Genomic DNA, 17,894 nt, shown 5'->3' with positions numbered 1-17,894 from the left:
TTAATGACAAAGGATGGTTCCCACAAGTTGCTATCATGTCTCTTAATCATTCATGGCTGATCATTGGTATTTTATATTGGTATATACCAATAGTAAATACATCTAGAAGCTGCGTATAATACTAGTACATATACCCTAAGTATACGTGTAGAAATCTTGAGGAAACGGAACGAGAATTCAAATATAACTATCTTTTATGAATATACTTATATTGTTTTATGTATTTAAGCCCTTTAAAAGTGATTCAATACGTATTCATACGATACTTGTATAAGCATTATAGGTTATAGGTATATATGTCAAAGAATGTTACGTATAGTTACCGTTTTGAAAACTTAAGTTAGTAGTCTCAAAGTATACTTATAACTCATTGTTATTAGTACACAATGATACGTTAAACCATCCTTAGATCATGTTAAATATGTATAAATACATATATGTACACAATCGTATAATTATCATATGTTATATAGTTCGTGATATCATCGGTCAAATTGGACGGTCAAACGTTGTGTAAAACTCTTTTCAAAAACACAAGACTCAACAATTTGGATTGCTTATCATGTTGGTAACATTTAATTTATGTAAATATTAATCTTATATGTATAAAACGATCGAAAAAATCCGGGTCGTTACACCCATCTCCAACTAAGCGAGCTTTATACCGTTCAAGTGATCCGTCAGATTTTATTTTGTGCCTGAAAATCCACATACTACGAATAATGTGCATGTTAGGGGTCAGCGGGATAAGTACCCAAGTTTTATTATCCATTAAGGCTTGGTATTCATCGGTCATGGACATGGTCCAATTAGGGTCTGATAAGGCTTCTTTAGGTGAGCGAGGAATATGAGAAATAGAAGTTAGAGAAGAGAGATTATACGGATCTTTAGGTTTGAAAACACCGGTCATACTACGGGTCGTGATAGTACGAGTAGGAGGTGGCGGAGGAGGATCACTAGAAAAGGATGAATGTGGAGTGTCAATAGGTAAACTATTATGAGAAGAGGCTTGCGTGTTTGTAGTAGTGGTAGGTGAGTTCGGTGGTGAACATTGAGGCATAGAACTATAAGATGTAGGTGAGGTAGGAGGAACTGTTGAAGGTGATGGGCTAGTATGAGGTGAGGTAGCATTGGGTGAAAGTGGCCCAATAGTGGGCGGGTTAATGAATTGGGCCGAAACAGAAGTGGTTGGGCTGTTTATGCTTGGAGCATCACGAAGGAGTTGTGAAGTGGTATAGAAGGAGGGTTGAATTGTATCAGTGAGAAGATGATAGTTTGTAGGTGTAGATGCGTGCATGTTTGCGAAGGGAAAGGTTGTCTCATCGAAAACAACATGACGAGATATTATGAACTTTTTGTTAGAGATATCATAACATTTGTAACCACGGTGGTTGGGTGGATGGCCTAGAAAAATACATGGAGTGGATCGTGGTTGTAGTTTGTTGAGGGTGTGTGAGGGTAATAGAGGATAGCATAAGCAACCGAATGTACGCAAGTGAGTGTAAGTAGGGATACGATGATATAAGCATTGAGTTGGTGTTTGAAGACTGAGTGTTTTGGTTGGTAGGATGTTTAGAAGGTATGTGGTCATTTGAAGTGCATGTGGCCAAAAGGATAGAGGGAGAGCGGCATGAGATAGTATAGTACGTATAATATTGTTAATGGCCCGGATTTTTCTTTCTGATTTTCCATTTTGCGGTGAGGAATATGGACACGAAAAATGAAATTGCATGCCATTGTCATTACAAAACTTGTGAAACTGTGTATTATTGTATTCGGTTCCATTGTCACATTGAAAGGTTTTTATAGATTTTTGAAATTGTGTCTTAACATAAGCACTAAACTTTAGAAAGGTAGAGAAAACTTCGGATTTATTAAGAAGAGGATATGTCCACAAAAAATTGGTGTGGTTATCTAAGAAAAGTATGTAGTAACGGTGACCGTTTGTACTAGGAACCGGGGATGTCCATAAATCACTATGTATAATATCAAACGGAGATAAAGTAGTAGATTGTGAAGAAACAAATGGCAATTTAATTTGTTTACCAAATACACAAGATTGACAAACAGAATTCAAAGAACGTTTATTACATGAAATAAACTTTTTATTACTAAGGGGACGTATGACATCATCACTCGGATGTCCAAGACGGTGATGCCATAAATTTGTAGATAAAACAGCAAAAGTGGAAGGTGGAGAGAAGTGTTGCAGCAGTGAGTTGGTAAGTGGATAAAGATCACCCGTACTATCACATCTCAGAACCGGCACAGTAAAACCAAATGGATCAAATTCTAAAGATATTTTGTTATCCGTAGTTAAACGACGAACAGAAATAAGGTTTTTAATTATATTTGGTGAATGAAGAATATTTTGTAGGTAAAGTGGACGGGAGGGATTATAGATTGTAGAATTACCAAACCCGCGAATTGGGATGCCATGGCCATTACCAACAATAATATGTCTACGTTGCCTTAAGGGATAATAAGACTCGAAATTACCTGAGTTTGCGGACATGTGAGAAGTAGCGCCGGTATCCATGTACCACGTATCATCCGGAGGATTAAGTGTCATGGTATGCAAAGCATTGTCGATATCAGTTGGACAATAACTAGAAGAAGCAGACGCGTTACTATAATTTGCTTGAGATGGTCGTGGGCCTAAAATACCAGCTTGGTTGGCCTGATTACTAGTGTTGGGCCGAGCCCAATGAGATGTTGGATAGGGGCATGGTGGGGCAGCCCACTGAGTGTTAACAGACCATGGTGGATATTGATACATCCAAGGAGGATAACTTATCCACTGTTGAGCAAACGGTGGAGAACCAGAACCGCGACCACCCCGATTAAAGTTACCACAGCCACGACCACCTCCACCTCGATAATTATTCCCTCGTCCACGACCTCGACTGTTGTTGTATCGGTATCCCTGGGTAGTATTCGAGGAATTTGGGTTTCGTTCGTTCACTAGAGAAGAAGAGTGAGCAGCGACGGTTTGTGGTGTTGTGGTGATGAGCGCAGCATCGGTAAGATTCGAACTATTATTAATTGCTTGTTTCTGTTTGCGAGTTTCTTCCAACAACAACTTCGATCGTGCTTCATAGAATGATGGGAGATCGGTCAATTGGGTAAAATATGTCCCAACAGTGTCAAAATTTGCATTCAAACCGGCGATTAACTGAAGAACCATACGATTATCAGAGACCTTGTCACCAATGTTTCGTAATTGATCTGCAATAACCTTGATTTCCTGACAATAGGCTGAACAGTCAGGAAAATCATCGAGATGAATCGTGTTGAATTGCCTTTAAAGATACAAGGCACGAGAGTTTTTGTTATCCTGAAACATGTTTTGTAAGCGCGTCCAGGCACCAGCTGCAGTAGTGTCATCTTCTAGAATGTTGCTTAAGAGATCATTAGAGATGGTGCCATAGATCCATTGAAGGACTATAGCATCCAAACGATGCCAGAGTGCATCTTTGGTTGTATCATCGTTGGTGTTTGTAGAACCAGAGGAATCAGCATCGGTAGATTTAGGGATGATATGATCCAAAACATCATAAGCAGTGCAATAGATTTTGAAGAGGTGAGCCCAGGAGGTGTATTGTGTATCTTTGATGTTAAGGGTGATTGGGATGAGGTTCTTGATGTTAGAGATGGAAAGAGCAGGATGATACAATTTATCAGCCATTGAAACTTGAAGATTGAAGAAGAAGAAAAAAGGAATTCGGCTGCAGAGGAAAAGAAGGGATCGGCCCAGCCTGATCCCATGTAAGATAATATTGAATTTAATTGATTGTCTCATAACATACAATACATCGTATATATACAATACAAAATAAATCTTTGCCTAATCAAGCTATCCTCTGTCTAAGGTCATAAGATACATTCTATATATAACATGGTTGACTTGATATCCATTCTAAATGTATGAGATGATATTTATGACTTGATAAAATCCGTATTATTAAAAAAAACATATAGATATACGATTTTATGGGTTTAATTATTTTAAATAAAAGTAATTAATTTTTATGACATCATCAAGATGTTCTCAAATTTTTTCTTTTTATTTTTGATTTTTTCTTATAAAGGTGAATAGCTTAATTATGACATCATCATTTTAGCATTATAATAGAATCTATAGATTATTATTATTATTTAATTTAATTTATAATTATAAAATATATTATGTATAGTTTCTATTATAATTCTATAATGATAATTTCATTATTAGGCTAATTTATTTTTTTAAGACAAAATCAAAAAGATAAAGAAAAAATCTGAACCCTTAACGTAATGTCATTAATTTAATTAATGAATAATCGAATTAAATCTACTTATTTATTTATTTTTTTTGGGTAAAAAATTCACTCTCATTAATTATTATTATATTATTATTCAAATTTAAATGTGAGTTCTCTTTGCGAAATTAATTACGTTATATATGTATGTGAAATACACGTCTCAATAAAAGGTTCTAATGTAGACTTTTATGACAAGAAAAATAATAATTGTGATGAAAATCGGAAGATGATGGTGAGAGAATAAATGTAGTTCATTTATTCCGACAAAGTTAAGTACATCAATGTGTTTGTAAAAACAACAAGAATTTTCTTAGTCGAAATCCGTCGGGTCATTAAAATAAATGACTTTAGCGTTTAAATTCACTTAATACCTAAAATATATAATTAAACTGTTTCGTTTAAACAAACTCATGGTCCTACGGGTCATTTCACTAGTATATATATATATATATATATATATATATATATATATATATATATATATATATATATATATATATATATATATATATTAATAATAATAAACATAATAATAGTAAATAATAAACATAATATTAATATTAATTAATAATAATAATAATAATAATAATAATATTATATAATATATTATAATATACTAATAATAATAATAATAATAATAATAATACCCAGACATTGACTAGGTGGTAATATAATACAATAATAATAATAATAATAATAATAATAATAATAATAATAATAATAATAATAATAATAATAATAAATAATAATAATAATAATAAATAATAATAATATAATAAAATAATTATAAAAATATAATATAATATATTATATATATATATAATAATAATAATAATAATAAATAATAATAATATAATAAAATAATTATAAAAATATAATATAATATAATATTTTATATATATATATATATAATATTATATTATATTATATTTTATTATATATATATATAATAATAATAATAATAATAAATAATAATAATATAATAAAATAATTATAAAAATATAATATAATATTATATATATATATATATATATATATATATATATATATATATATATATATATATATATATATATATATATATATATATATATATATATATGATAATATTAATATTAAAACTTTATAAGTAACCAATTTTTTTTAGAGATATTAGAACACTGAGAGTGGTGACTGAGGTCACTTAGCATGTCAGGCGTGACTTGCTGAGTAAAAAAAATGGAAAGTGGTGACATATGTCAGTTAGTGTGTTAGTAAGCGTGTTAAAATAATATTTATTATATTTAATACATTATTCCTTTGAAAAAGAAAAGCAAAAATAAAAAAAAGAAGGGTAAACCTCGTCGCCCATGCGACTGACATAGGGGGACTAGATCAAGTGAAGTTCAAGGGGAGTGGGTGAATAGTCACTTTGTGTGGGACGGAGGGGGACAAGCAAGTGACATACCACCACTCCCACTGCTCTTATAGGTGATGAGTTTCTTGATTTAATACACAAATTATGGTTATATAATACCTATTAGTTTACAAAAATAGTAGAATGACCATTATATTTATTCATTTAATTTATAGTTAATGGCATGTATAGTAACTACAAGACATAATTTAAATGCATTATAATTGACAAATTTTTTTTTTTTTTTTTGACGAAATAACGAAAACCGTATAGCTAAAATTTCTTTATTTCATTAAAAGATGAAGTTGACAAACAAGAATACATCGTCACGACTAGAATCAGAAACAGTAAAACAGCCCTAACAACGAGTTCTCAAACAAATTATATAAGGTAATACAACAAAGTCACACACATACCAAACAAACTACAGCCAACAAAGAGAACCTGAAGCACCAACACACAAACTAGCAAAACAACAAACAAAAACCTGTCGAGCACTACTTACTCTTCTCGATTGCACGTTTGCCTTTTCGGTTCTGATAATCTTTTAACAACTATGCCATCAACTTTAAGACAATTGACACCTTTACCCGCACGATTATCAAACGACTAGGATAAAACGTTTGACGCGGCATTACTGATACGTGTACCCGACGTCAACGGCAGAGGAATCAACCCTAGAAACCAATATTACCGAACGTCACCTTATCCAAAACCGACTTACTACTTCCTTCACGAACAACCACGTGATCTTCTTTGAATTTTTTTTTATCGCTTCTTCAAAATCAATGCTGTTCTCGTGATCTTGTAAACAAAACGAATTAGAGTCAATCATTTTAGCCTTAATCTTACTCTTTATCAACAAAACCTTTGACTTCCTTGGTCCTCGTCTTCGTAGAAGTACCCAAATCTGATGCCTTCGACTTTTCTTTACATTTAAGGAACCAAGCGCAGCAAAAATCTTCGAAAGATGAACTTGAACAAGCGCAAAACCTTCTACGTTACAGTTTGCCCGCCTCCTTTTTTTTGTTTATTCATTAAAGAACCATCTTCAAACCTCACAACCTTTGGCAATACATTCTTCGAGTTCGTAAACCCACCCTTTAAGCTTGAAGTCGAGCTGACAAATCCACTTTTCACAGGCTGGCTGTTGATTTTGCAATCACATTTGAACCCGAAACATCAGATCCAACAAAGGAATAGGAGATGACGTAATACTCGATTTTCCTTTCACATTCGCTTCGAAGTTACCAAATTGAATTACATTTTCAAATTCATCAATGTCCTCGCCATTAACAGATGACACAATAGTCGAGTTTTCTTTCACATTCGCTTCGACACTTCTAGCTTTATTAACCTTCTCCCTTACATCGACATATGAGAAGCGTAAACCAAGGATGTCGTAGCAAATTATTATTAACAAATATTATCATAGCCTATTGCGTTATGTGATGATGCCATATAGATGGTTAAAGAACTATCGATTCGGTGTCTATTAGCTAGTTTGATCATATTAGCTAGTTTCTAGTTTAGTTATTTTCAAGTGTCTGTTTGTTCTGCACAATGTAACATTGTTAGGCCGAAATTTACATCTAAAATTGTAATTCTATCCACCAATTTCCACAAAATATCAAATCAAGATCACATTATAAAACAAATCAAAGCTATGAATTTCGATAACAAAATCGTTACAACAACAACAACATTACTCAATCGCACCACCAAGGCAGGGTATGAGGAAAGTAAGATATATGAAAAAAGGAGAATACTTTTACAAGGACTTCTGGTAAACCCAACTGCATATATATGAAAAAAGATAAGTAGAAAAAATATAAAATAATTTAAATACATAAATGCAAAATAATTCAAATACAGCTGAATACACTTTCTTGTTCTATTATGGCATAAATATCTTGATCATCAATATAACTTATATCTATGTGATCATCAAATATAGCACCAGTGTAAATAGATTTATATAGGAGTACTATATACTTTGAATAAATAGATTGTATTGGTAACTTCAATCCTATATAATGAACATCAAGAGACATTTTCCATAACATCTAGACATTTTTAGTCTGTTATGAATGTAAATTACCTTAATGGTCTGTAGTGTTGGTTTGATTTGATGCCATTGACTTCATCTTCAAATATGCTTTCTCTGCCAACGCCATTCGTATTTGAAATGTTATCCACTCTCTTCTACACCTTTCCCTTACCTGATATGATAAAAAAGCTCAAAACTTTAGCAACACAACATGATCATTATATTACTTAAGATGTGCATTACTACACTTTATGAGATTTTGAAATGCAGACTAATGATAAAGAGTGTTTGAAATATACCGCTACCCGTGGTGGTTTTCCTTTCCGTGCAATGCCCTGAGAAGAAAAAGGAGGAAAAAAAAAAAAAAAAAACTAAAAGTGACTAAAGGTGACTAAAGGTGTACAGGTGGTAATTTTGACCCATTACACAAATAGCAAAAATCTTTAAACCTGGTTTCCAAGTGAAGGAAGTGTTTGATGAACGATCGGTTGAGCGTCTACTACTCCTATCTTTTCATGAGCGGGCTGTATCAAGTAATCAACTTGAGTACACATAAATACGAATCTCCAAATATACATTATACCCATATTCCTTCTTGAATCATAAAATTCAAGTGCAATTATATAACTGAAAGTGAAAATCTTACCTGTACGCACCTCCTAAGGGCAAAATCAAGGCCCCATCCATGAACCAAGTCGTTCTGCAGACAAAAAAAAGTGATATTGCTTAAAGTAAAAAAAAAGTGGTGGTAGAGGTGGCAAATTGGGTAATTCAAGTGATTTTGGGTAATGGATCAAAAAGGAAACTTTTTGTATGGGTTGAAATGGATTGGATGAAGTTGGATCAACCTGAAACATATTTTGTCCAAGATTTCCAAATTGTTATTTACCGTTATTGTCACATTACGACTTATTAAATACACTTTGGGCGACTTCTGATAGGCTCGACCCGTTTTCTTCTACTATTTTTTCTGGTTTTATCTGTTTGACACCTTAGAGATTAGACATAGCCCAAATACAATCTGCTAATAAGTTAATGGAACATAATTGCAATTTCAACTAGTTATATTACTAATATGCACACTGAGAACATATTATCAAGACTCATGTAAACCTGGATCATATGCCAAACACAGCGCCATGCATTCCGTGAGAATACAGGGGCCATTATCTCAACAAATCTGCATATTATAAACGCTTTGTAATAATTATTTACTTCTTTATCGACTATACAAGAATAAAGACTAAATTTGATGAATATATAAAAAATAATCATACGCTGCACATGGCGGCAAATGTGGGTCAAAACACCAACCTACTCTTTCCTTAGCTGACCTGCGAAGTAATTCCGTATAACAATAATCGATATAAGAATATAATATTGAGGCCTTATCTCATAGATAAGTTAAGCTATTTAAGGTTTATAGAATGATGTCTTACTTGTGCATATCGGTATTGTTTTGTTTCTTGGTCATTTGCCATGATAGTTGTCGACTATTTCCTAATAAACCTGGCTGCGAAATTTCTAATCCATGTTTCTTTATTACTTGAATGTACCTACATACCATAAGCTAAATCAGTTTATAGTAGCTACCTTTCAATACTGGGTTTCTGATAACCAGTAGTAAAGGTGGCAATATGGGCGGGTCATACGGGTCCGGTAATGTAGATCAAAACGGGCTGGATCTGGTTGACTTTATCCGAATTCATTCTTATAGAGTTGCTTAATTAAATATGATCACACACACGCATCCACTTTTGACCCATGTTTCTAATTTGCTATTTTTATTAATTCTAACCATTAAACTGTAGAAAATTTTGACAAAGCCCAGCCCGGCCCGTGCACAAGTAAAATGGGTTGAAAAGACACCTGTAACCCAAAATCAAAAAAAATTTAAAAAATATATACTTTTCAGCATCGAAGTCATCCAACCCTAGATCCTCATCCCAGATGAATATGTAATCATACGGTGCCACAATATCTGGATGCAGAAAACGTTTAGCATACCACCTGCACCCCAAGTTTTAGGAAGTTTGCATTAAGAAAAATTCATTCACATAATTTAAGCCTAAAAAAACATGTGTTCGGCTTTAAGAAACCATGTACGAACTTTACCATTTACTTTGTTTGGGAGCACTAACATGTATAGCCTTCTTTGACCATTCAAATTCATTCCATTCACTTGTTCGGCCATCGTAATGAAACAATAGAAGTGTGAAGTTGTCGGAAAACTGCAAACAGCTAGAATTAGATATGTTCATTGTGCACACATGAACTAATAGGAAATATAGAGGATAAGTACCCAACCTTCTTCACCGCTTTATCGATATTATCCTTTTGTTCATAACCGACCGTAAAGGCTACAAGATAATTTGGTTTCATGGTCAAGTCCTGCAAATTTCAACCAACTAACTAAATTTTTAACACAAACGAAACCAACATAATGTATATGCAGTATTTCAACTCTGAATAGTTCAACAAAGATTGCTTAACGGTTCATCATCATTTGTCATTCAGATGTCACAAACAAAGGCACTGAATGCCGACTGGTTCAGCATTTGATTAAGAGGCAATCAAACGCACTCTTATTTGAAAAAAAAATAGTTTCTTGATCCACAAGATACCTCACTAGGGGAACCCCACAAGCTACGGGTGTATAAATCCGACTCGGGTGCAATTAAATCCGGGGGTAGCCTTTCAGCCCCGCGAGGATTTTGTGGAGCCCATATCTGCATTAAAAGTAAACATAGTAGTTCTGCCTTCAATATAATTTAGTGCTTAGATACTCGAACAATGGTACGAAACGAAAATATCACCTTTGTACGTTTAGGTAGACCTGATGCCACGAGTTCGTTGTGTTGCATAGAAGACCAGATATTTAAGACGGATTGGGTTGGGAGGCCTGGGTACTTATCCTCAACATCACGCAGGCTGATCGAGGGAGACAAATTAGACTGCAGGTTTGTTTTGAGCATAATCAAATACACAAATCCTTGTCAACTTTCTCTTGTAATCATTTATATGAAAGTGAATATGGCAATTTCAACCCATTTTTTTAATAAACGGACCGATTTAGGTTACACTTTATGTCTAAGGGATTTGAAATGTAACGGTTCAAATGGGTCGAACATCAAGTTTCCGAGGCTGTCTGATCTTTTTCATGCAACTATACAAATCTCATATAACATTTTTTCGAAGTATCATTATTATTTTTATGAAGGTAAAATAACGTTTGTGATCACATTTACGAGTAGATACGTCGCACGTGTAGCCCGGCTGGTTAGTGAAAGGGTCCTTTAGCATTCCGAGTTATTTCAAAAAAATTTGCCTTTTTGTGCACACAAAAAAATGGCCCAGGTTTGAAACTCGTTCCTAAACAATGTTACCTTGCCGCCAGGTCAGCTCGATTTACCTATAACGTGTTGGGCATGGGACTGTCTGGCGTGGGCCACTCGGGTTACCGGAAAAAAACCTTTTGCAAAAGACTTTAGTTACATAAAAAAAGTTATAAAATTTCGGATAGAGTGTCTTGGTCAACTTGACCGGTCCCATACATAATGTACTTGGTTTGGACCAAATCCATTTTGACGTGTTATCCAAACCTAGTACTACTCTTGATCGCCCAAGTACGCTTAACTTCGAGGTCTTATGGATCCAGTGCGTTTGTGCTGGTATGATCATACTCGATATGTTATCCAAACCGCTCGCCCGTTGACCTAATCGGGTCCACCATAATCGGTTTCACATTAATAGGTTAGCATATTAGCACAACAAAGCAAAAGAAGATAGGCATACATGCCTGGTTAAATAATAGAAGTGTTGGAAATGATACCCCTAAAAAGAAACCAATGACAACACCAATATAAGTTGTTAAAATTAATCTCAATGTCTCATTTGATCTTCTCATCACCATGATCCAACCCTGAAGAAACAATTTTTATTATTATTATAATTATTAAGATTCACTCGAGAATTAGAAAAAATAAATATACGGAGTACTCGGTAATGATTTATTATGAATGGCAATTAGAGAACGAACACATACTTTACCCAGAAAATGCTGAATATGAATTTATGGAGAAAAGGGATCCAAAATTTGATTTTTTTTGGCTGATTCTTCATTGATCATTTGCAATAGCATACGTACATATTTCGTATATATATATGTATATGTATATATATATATATATATATATATATATATATATATATATATATATATATATATAGGGGCGGGATCAACGGGAAGTAAACAATCGGGGGGAAGTGGGGGAAGCAAAATTTTTTTTTTTTCCGTTTTTTTAAATTTTTTTTTTCCCGGCATCAAGATCACACGAAAATATGAACATTTAGAAGAGACACTTCGTGATGAATGTTATTATTTAGGCGGGAAAACGATCGACAAAAATAACATTCAAGATAATATTGTTCGTGAAGAATATGAACGTTTTTTTTCATGTTTTGTGAAGTAAAATTTAGCCCGATTTAGAGTTTAGGGTTTAGGGTTTAGGGTTTAGGGTCTGGTGTTTTGGGTTTATTCATAAACCCAAAACACCAAACCCTAAACTCTAAACCGTTCGTGTTAAAAACTCAATCTAAATCCTAAATCTAAACCCTAAACCCTAAATTTCTAAACCCTAATATCTAAACCCTATAAACCCTAACATCTAAACCCTAATATCTAAACCCCAATAGCTAAAACCTCAAAATACGCTCGAAAAACACGATAATTGTTATATATTACTTCTTCGAGCGTTTTCCCGCCAAAATAAAAACATTTATCACAAAGTGTCTCTACTAAATGTTCATATTTTCATCTCATCTATAATGTTCGTGAACAAAGTTTTTTCAAAAATCGAAAAAAAAAAGTTTTTGCTTCCCCCCGCTTCCCCCCGAATGGTTACTTCCCTCTTGATCCTACCACTATATATATATATATATATATATATATATATATATATATATATATATATATATATATATATATATATATATATATATATATATATATATACCTTCTTGTTTTTGTTTTCCTTCTCACATTCTCTTCAAATGTTCAGTAAATATTACTCCATAATTATTATTCTGACTAAAAAAATGAAATAATTATCGTTTGAATCTAACTCTAAAATAATCATAATCAATAATTTAATGGGAAAAAATAAGCCTTTAGGTTAGTTATTTGATTTTCTTTTAAAATATATATATTAGTCTATAACATGATATATAAAACTTATGATATATAAAACTTGATATAGGTTTAAAAGAAATGTAAATGAATGAACGCACAAACGTAGTTGAAATTGAAGATGGCACTCGCGAATCGTGAGCGCGGATCCAGAGATCCATCATCTATACCGACTGATCTTTTGTCAACTTGTTACTCTGCGAATATTCATTTGAAAGATTTATTTTTTAATAAATGTCCGTACCTGCAAATATCTGCGAGTCACGAATTTACCCACGAATCTTATATAATTCAATAATTTTATGAATTGAGAAAATTTTATCTTTTAAAATATAATTTTTTAATTTACACGAGCAAAATATTTGAGAAACCTCTTTAACGCTATGCATATGGATTAGATTTTCAAACTTGAAACTTACGAACAAATAATTAAATGAATAATATTTTAATTACCAGAAATTTTTAATATCAGTTGACAATTGAGGTATGGTCGACAAATAACTTCTTCGTGAATTGCAAGTTTTTGTTCATTTCTCAATATCTCTCGCTTTGTGCTAATTGAGATATGGTCGACATACTTTGTCGCTGAAATCAGCACTATTTTTTTTTTTTTTTTTTTTTTTACGAGGAACCCTCTAGCGACGAGCCATAATGGCTCCCCTCTAGTTGGTAAACCCCGGGTAAACGGCAAGCCAGGCCTCCACCACTATATTTTGCATCACACTTCAGCTTAGTTTTACAAGTTCCGTTCATTGTGAGGAGACTGTTGAGTTTTTGAACCTTTTTCCTGCAATACATCTCACTTTTCGAGTTTACAGTTTATTGTTTCCCTCATCTTGTATAGCATATAACTTAGTTTAGTTATAGGTTATATGGTTTGTCCTCAATAATTCGAGTCTGTTTGTGATGTGCTCTTCCTGTATTAGGATCGATGTGTTAATAGATCCTCTCCTTGTAATATATTCTTATAATTAATAAATTTTTGTTTGCCTTTAAAAAAAATTAATATCATTTGACAATTATATAGATAAATAACATGACATTAATAATATTTTTTTATTTACATGTACTATTTTATGCTAGTAATATCTTATCCAATTCCATGCAATGATAATTATAAATTTAATAATTGCATGTGTATAATAACATGCAAGTCTCGACAAGAGACAACAAAATGTGTGAGAGAGAAAAATCAAGAGAGAGAGAAAAATCAAGAGAGAGAAAGAGAAAAAGGTGAGGGAGAGTGGCAAGAGGTGAGGAGGAAAAAATCAAAGGGCACGAATAGGGTTAGGGATTTCTATAGCGGTAATTACAACGGGATCGACAACAAAAGGCGATTATTCTGAAACAATATCAAATCGTTCATGTTTTTCAATTTTCCAGAAGAATGGAAAGTTGAGGAATTAGGGAGGATGTTCAAGAACTTTGGTCAAGTAAGAGATGTCTATATGGTGCGAAAAAGATTAAAGAATGGGAAGAGATTTGCGTTTGTAAGATTCGGGAACATTGATGATGATGAAAGGATGTTGAAGAAGTTACGGGAAATCAGAATCGACGGTACTATGCTTAGGGTTTTTAAATCCAATGATCGAAAGGAGAAGGTGTGACGACCCGAAAAATTTTGACTAATTTTAAACCAAACTCTCGATACGATTTATTATTTTCGACACGATAAGCAAAGTCTGTAATGTTGAGTCTCAAAAATTTTGAACTATTTCATGAATTCATTTAACCTCGACCAAGTTTCGACGATTCACGAACAATTAATTGTAAATGTATGTGTAGATATATATATAATTATATGTATATATAATAACTGGAAATATTGATATACCATTTAATTGTTAGAATTAATAATGTAAAATAAAATAATATATAATAATTATTATTTAAAATATATCTATATATATATAAATAGAGTATAGTAAAAAATATATATTAAATGATTGTAATACTCGTTTAATGTTCCGATTGATATTAAGCAAACTAAATTCAAACTTATATGATTTTAAAATAAACGGTGATCCGAAAATGAGTTATATAAATTTTAGGCTTATTAAAAATGTATATAGGAACTATTTGTTAAGTTTTAACACTTTTTATATTTTACCCAGAATTGAGAGGGACAGTTGAATTATTATGCAGACAGAAGTTCTGTGGATTATTATTGAATTAGGTGGACATGATAATTGCCACCAATTGATGTGAATATTTTTCCCTGATTATTATTGCTTGGTAACCTAAGAATTAGAAACGGGTATGGCCCTAATTCATGCGAATCCTAAAGGTAGCTACCGAGTTTAACACCCCCACCAGAATGTTCACTAGACGGAAGGGCTAGTGGGCGTGGTGTTTAGTACTTCGAAGTTTATATATTATACAGACGAGAAGTTCTGTTTTTGGGGATATTATTGATGCGCATTATATGTTAAGGTCAGTTACCATGTTGAGCAATGAAATCAAATTGAATGTTATGTATCGAGAGAATGATTTTTATACACAGGTTATGTGTATTATTTTTGTGCACGAGATATGTGTACGGTTATTTAAAAATCGTGAGGCAACCTACGGGGGAGAAAAGGATACGAACCTACTCTGCTAAGCATTATGAAAAATAGTTTTGTACACGAGATAGGTGTACTGTATTTAAATCTTGTGGTCTATCAAAATGATGAATTTTATTGTTTATGATAAACCTATGAACTCACCAACCTTTTGGTTGACATTTTAAAGCATGTTTATTCTCGGGTATTAAAGAAATCTTCCGCTGTGCATTAGCTCATTTTAAGGATATTACTTGGAGTCATAGGCGGATCCAATGTATTAGGGAGGGGGCGCGCGCCCCCGGTGGATTTGAAATTTTCAGTGTAAAAATTTTGAATTTTTCGACTTTGCCCCCGGTGAATTATTTTTTTTGGCCCAAAACCTACATATTTTGCCCCAAAACCTTCAAATTTTACCCCAAAACCTTCATAATTTGCCCCAAAACTTCCATATTTTGCCAAAAAAAATTACTACGATTTTAAATTTTTTTATGCCCTCGGTGAAATAAAATCCTGGATCCGCCACTGCTTGGAGTCATTTATGGCATATTTCAAAAGACGTTGCATTCGAGTCGTTGAGTTCATCAAGATTATTATTAAGTCAATTATAGTTGGATGTATTATGAAATGGTATGCAAGCCGTCAACGTAAAGAAATTTTGTATTTTAAAAACGAATGTAATGTTTGTAAAATGTATCATATAGAGGTCAAATACCTCACGATGTAATCAACTATTGTTTCGTTTATAATTTATATGAACGGGTCCTTTCAGAAGGAACCACACCAAGACGATTCAAGTAACCAAGGCGGCAGACCTGATGTAGCTGCAAACACCAGGCAAGCCACACAATTAGCAGAACTCGTTTGGAGGGAGAAAGATGACCGGAACTTTAATGAAGGGCTGAAAAGAAATGAATGGCCTAATGTCAAGGACGCTAACCCCAATAACAGTCATGATCTTCGAGTGTCTAGCCAATTTTCGATCAATATGCAAAGGTGAAGGGTTACAAAACTTCGAATTAAAATACCTAGGGGGCCTCAACATGATGATTGTTCTTCAAGATAAAGCCAAAGTGGACTCGTTTATACATGAAGAGAACCATTGCCTCTCCAAATGGTTGGATAACATAAAGTATGGTGGAGATAGTCCATATCTTGTCTCATGTAGATTAACGTGGTTAGATATTATTGGAGTACCAATCAAACTCTGGAAGGAGAATACCTTTCGTAAAATTGCAGGTTGGTGGGGTCAAACACTAGATACTAATAATTGTTCATTTGAAGGTCATCAAAACCTAATTTTCGGGCGAGTTTTGATAAAATCTTGGGGCATTATTCCTATAGAGGAAACTGTTAATTTGAAATATGGTAGTAGCATCTTTTATGTAAAGGTCAGAAAAGATTTTGATGACTTCATTCAAATTGATATGGAGAGTGATAGAGAAAGTGACTGGAAAGATGATAAGGAGGATCAAGACGATGAAGAAGAAGAAGGAGAGATTAGGTCTTATTACTCCTTATCAGACGATGAAGACGATGCTAAACAGCAGATTCGGGCACGAAAATCGGTAGGGATGAATATGTCAGGCCAAAAGCTACCGGAAAACATAATGGAAAGATGAAGCATCAATTTTCGTTGCAGATGGTATGGGAAAGAGAAAGATCAATAATGATGAGGTCTTGGGGAATCGAACAGATGAAGGAACATAATCGAATTCCAATGAGGGTGTCACAGCATGTGTGCTGGATGATTTGGGAAATCGAACAGACGAAGGAGTAGGGTCAAGCCTCCAAACACTGGTCCCTTTATACCCTAATTCAGATGGGTTTAATGAGGGGGGTATTGAGGAGCCTAACAAGTTAAATGAGTCCAACATTAATGGATGTAATTCTGATAAGCCCAGCAAGTTAAATGGGCCTAATTTTAACGAACCCAATGATAATAATTATAATTACAACAGTAATTTAAACGGGCCTGCAAACGTGGAAAGGATTGGCCTAGTGGATTCAGGCCAGAAAACTCCTTTAATAATGGGCTGAATGAGAAATGTGTGGATGATATAGTCCAAGGGAAATTAAAAGGAACCGAGGTTAGAAGCGAGATTCCCAGCGATTGCAAATCAATTCCTGACACAATAGGGTCGACTTCCAATTCTTTGAAAGATGATACGATGGAATCAAAATCAATCAATGATAATACTTTGCGTGTAAGTGTGAACTCGATCAAAAGCAAAAAAGGAAAAAAGAAAGCACAGAGGGTAGACACAAGTGATGATGATAAAGGGTATACTGACAGAGACAATTTTGTAGGAGTCAGGGAGGATGGAATTAATATCAAAGTTCTGAGAAGAAGTAATCAAATGTCAATGGGAAATCTTCGATATTTGGGAATTGGCGCGCCTCCTTGATGATT

At 33.5% G+C, this 17,894-nt stretch overlaps 1 protein-coding gene across 1 annotated transcript; it reads right to left on the bottom strand.

Annotated features, from left to right (window-relative positions):
* Positions 1-6,862: 6,862 nt before the first annotated feature.
* LOC139863587 (uncharacterized) lies at positions 6,863-11,657 on the bottom strand. The gene is made up of 14 exons (XM_071852207.1): positions 11,550-11,657; positions 10,567-10,704; positions 10,375-10,479; positions 10,058-10,141; positions 9,866-9,981; positions 9,659-9,760; positions 9,190-9,306; positions 9,028-9,084; positions 8,864-8,930; positions 8,397-8,450; positions 8,200-8,274; positions 8,050-8,085; positions 7,843-7,922; positions 6,863-7,064 (listed from the first exon to the last, which is right to left on the bottom strand). The coding sequence occupies exons 1-14, from the start codon at positions 11,655-11,657 to the stop codon at positions 6,863-6,865; spliced, it is 1,341 nt and encodes a 446-aa protein (XP_071708308.1).
* Between the last annotated feature and the right edge of the window lie 6,237 nt (positions 11,658-17,894).

The sequence above is a fragment of the Rutidosis leptorrhynchoides genome, chromosome 8 (assembly GCF_046630445.1).
Source record: "Rutidosis leptorrhynchoides isolate AG116_Rl617_1_P2 chromosome 8, CSIRO_AGI_Rlap_v1, whole genome shotgun sequence".
In the NCBI taxonomy this organism is placed as follows: Eukaryota; Viridiplantae; Streptophyta; class Magnoliopsida; order Asterales; family Asteraceae; genus Rutidosis; species Rutidosis leptorrhynchoides.
Note: the sequence above shows the minus strand (reverse complement) of the source record. Positions and strands in the feature narration are given on the sequence as shown.

Coding starts and splice junctions, on each gene's coding strand:
- LOC139863587 (XM_071852207.1), bottom strand. CDS start 11,657: ATGAGAAGATCAAATGAGACATTGAGATTAATTTTAACAACTTATATT. Junction 10,705..11,549: donor CACTTCTATTATTTAACCAG/GCATGTATGCCT, acceptor ACAAACCTGCAG/TCTAATTTGTCTCCCTCGAT. Junction 9,307..9,658: donor GATGACTTCGATGCTGAAAA/GTATATATTTTT, acceptor TATGGTATGTAG/GTACATTCAAGTAATAAAGA.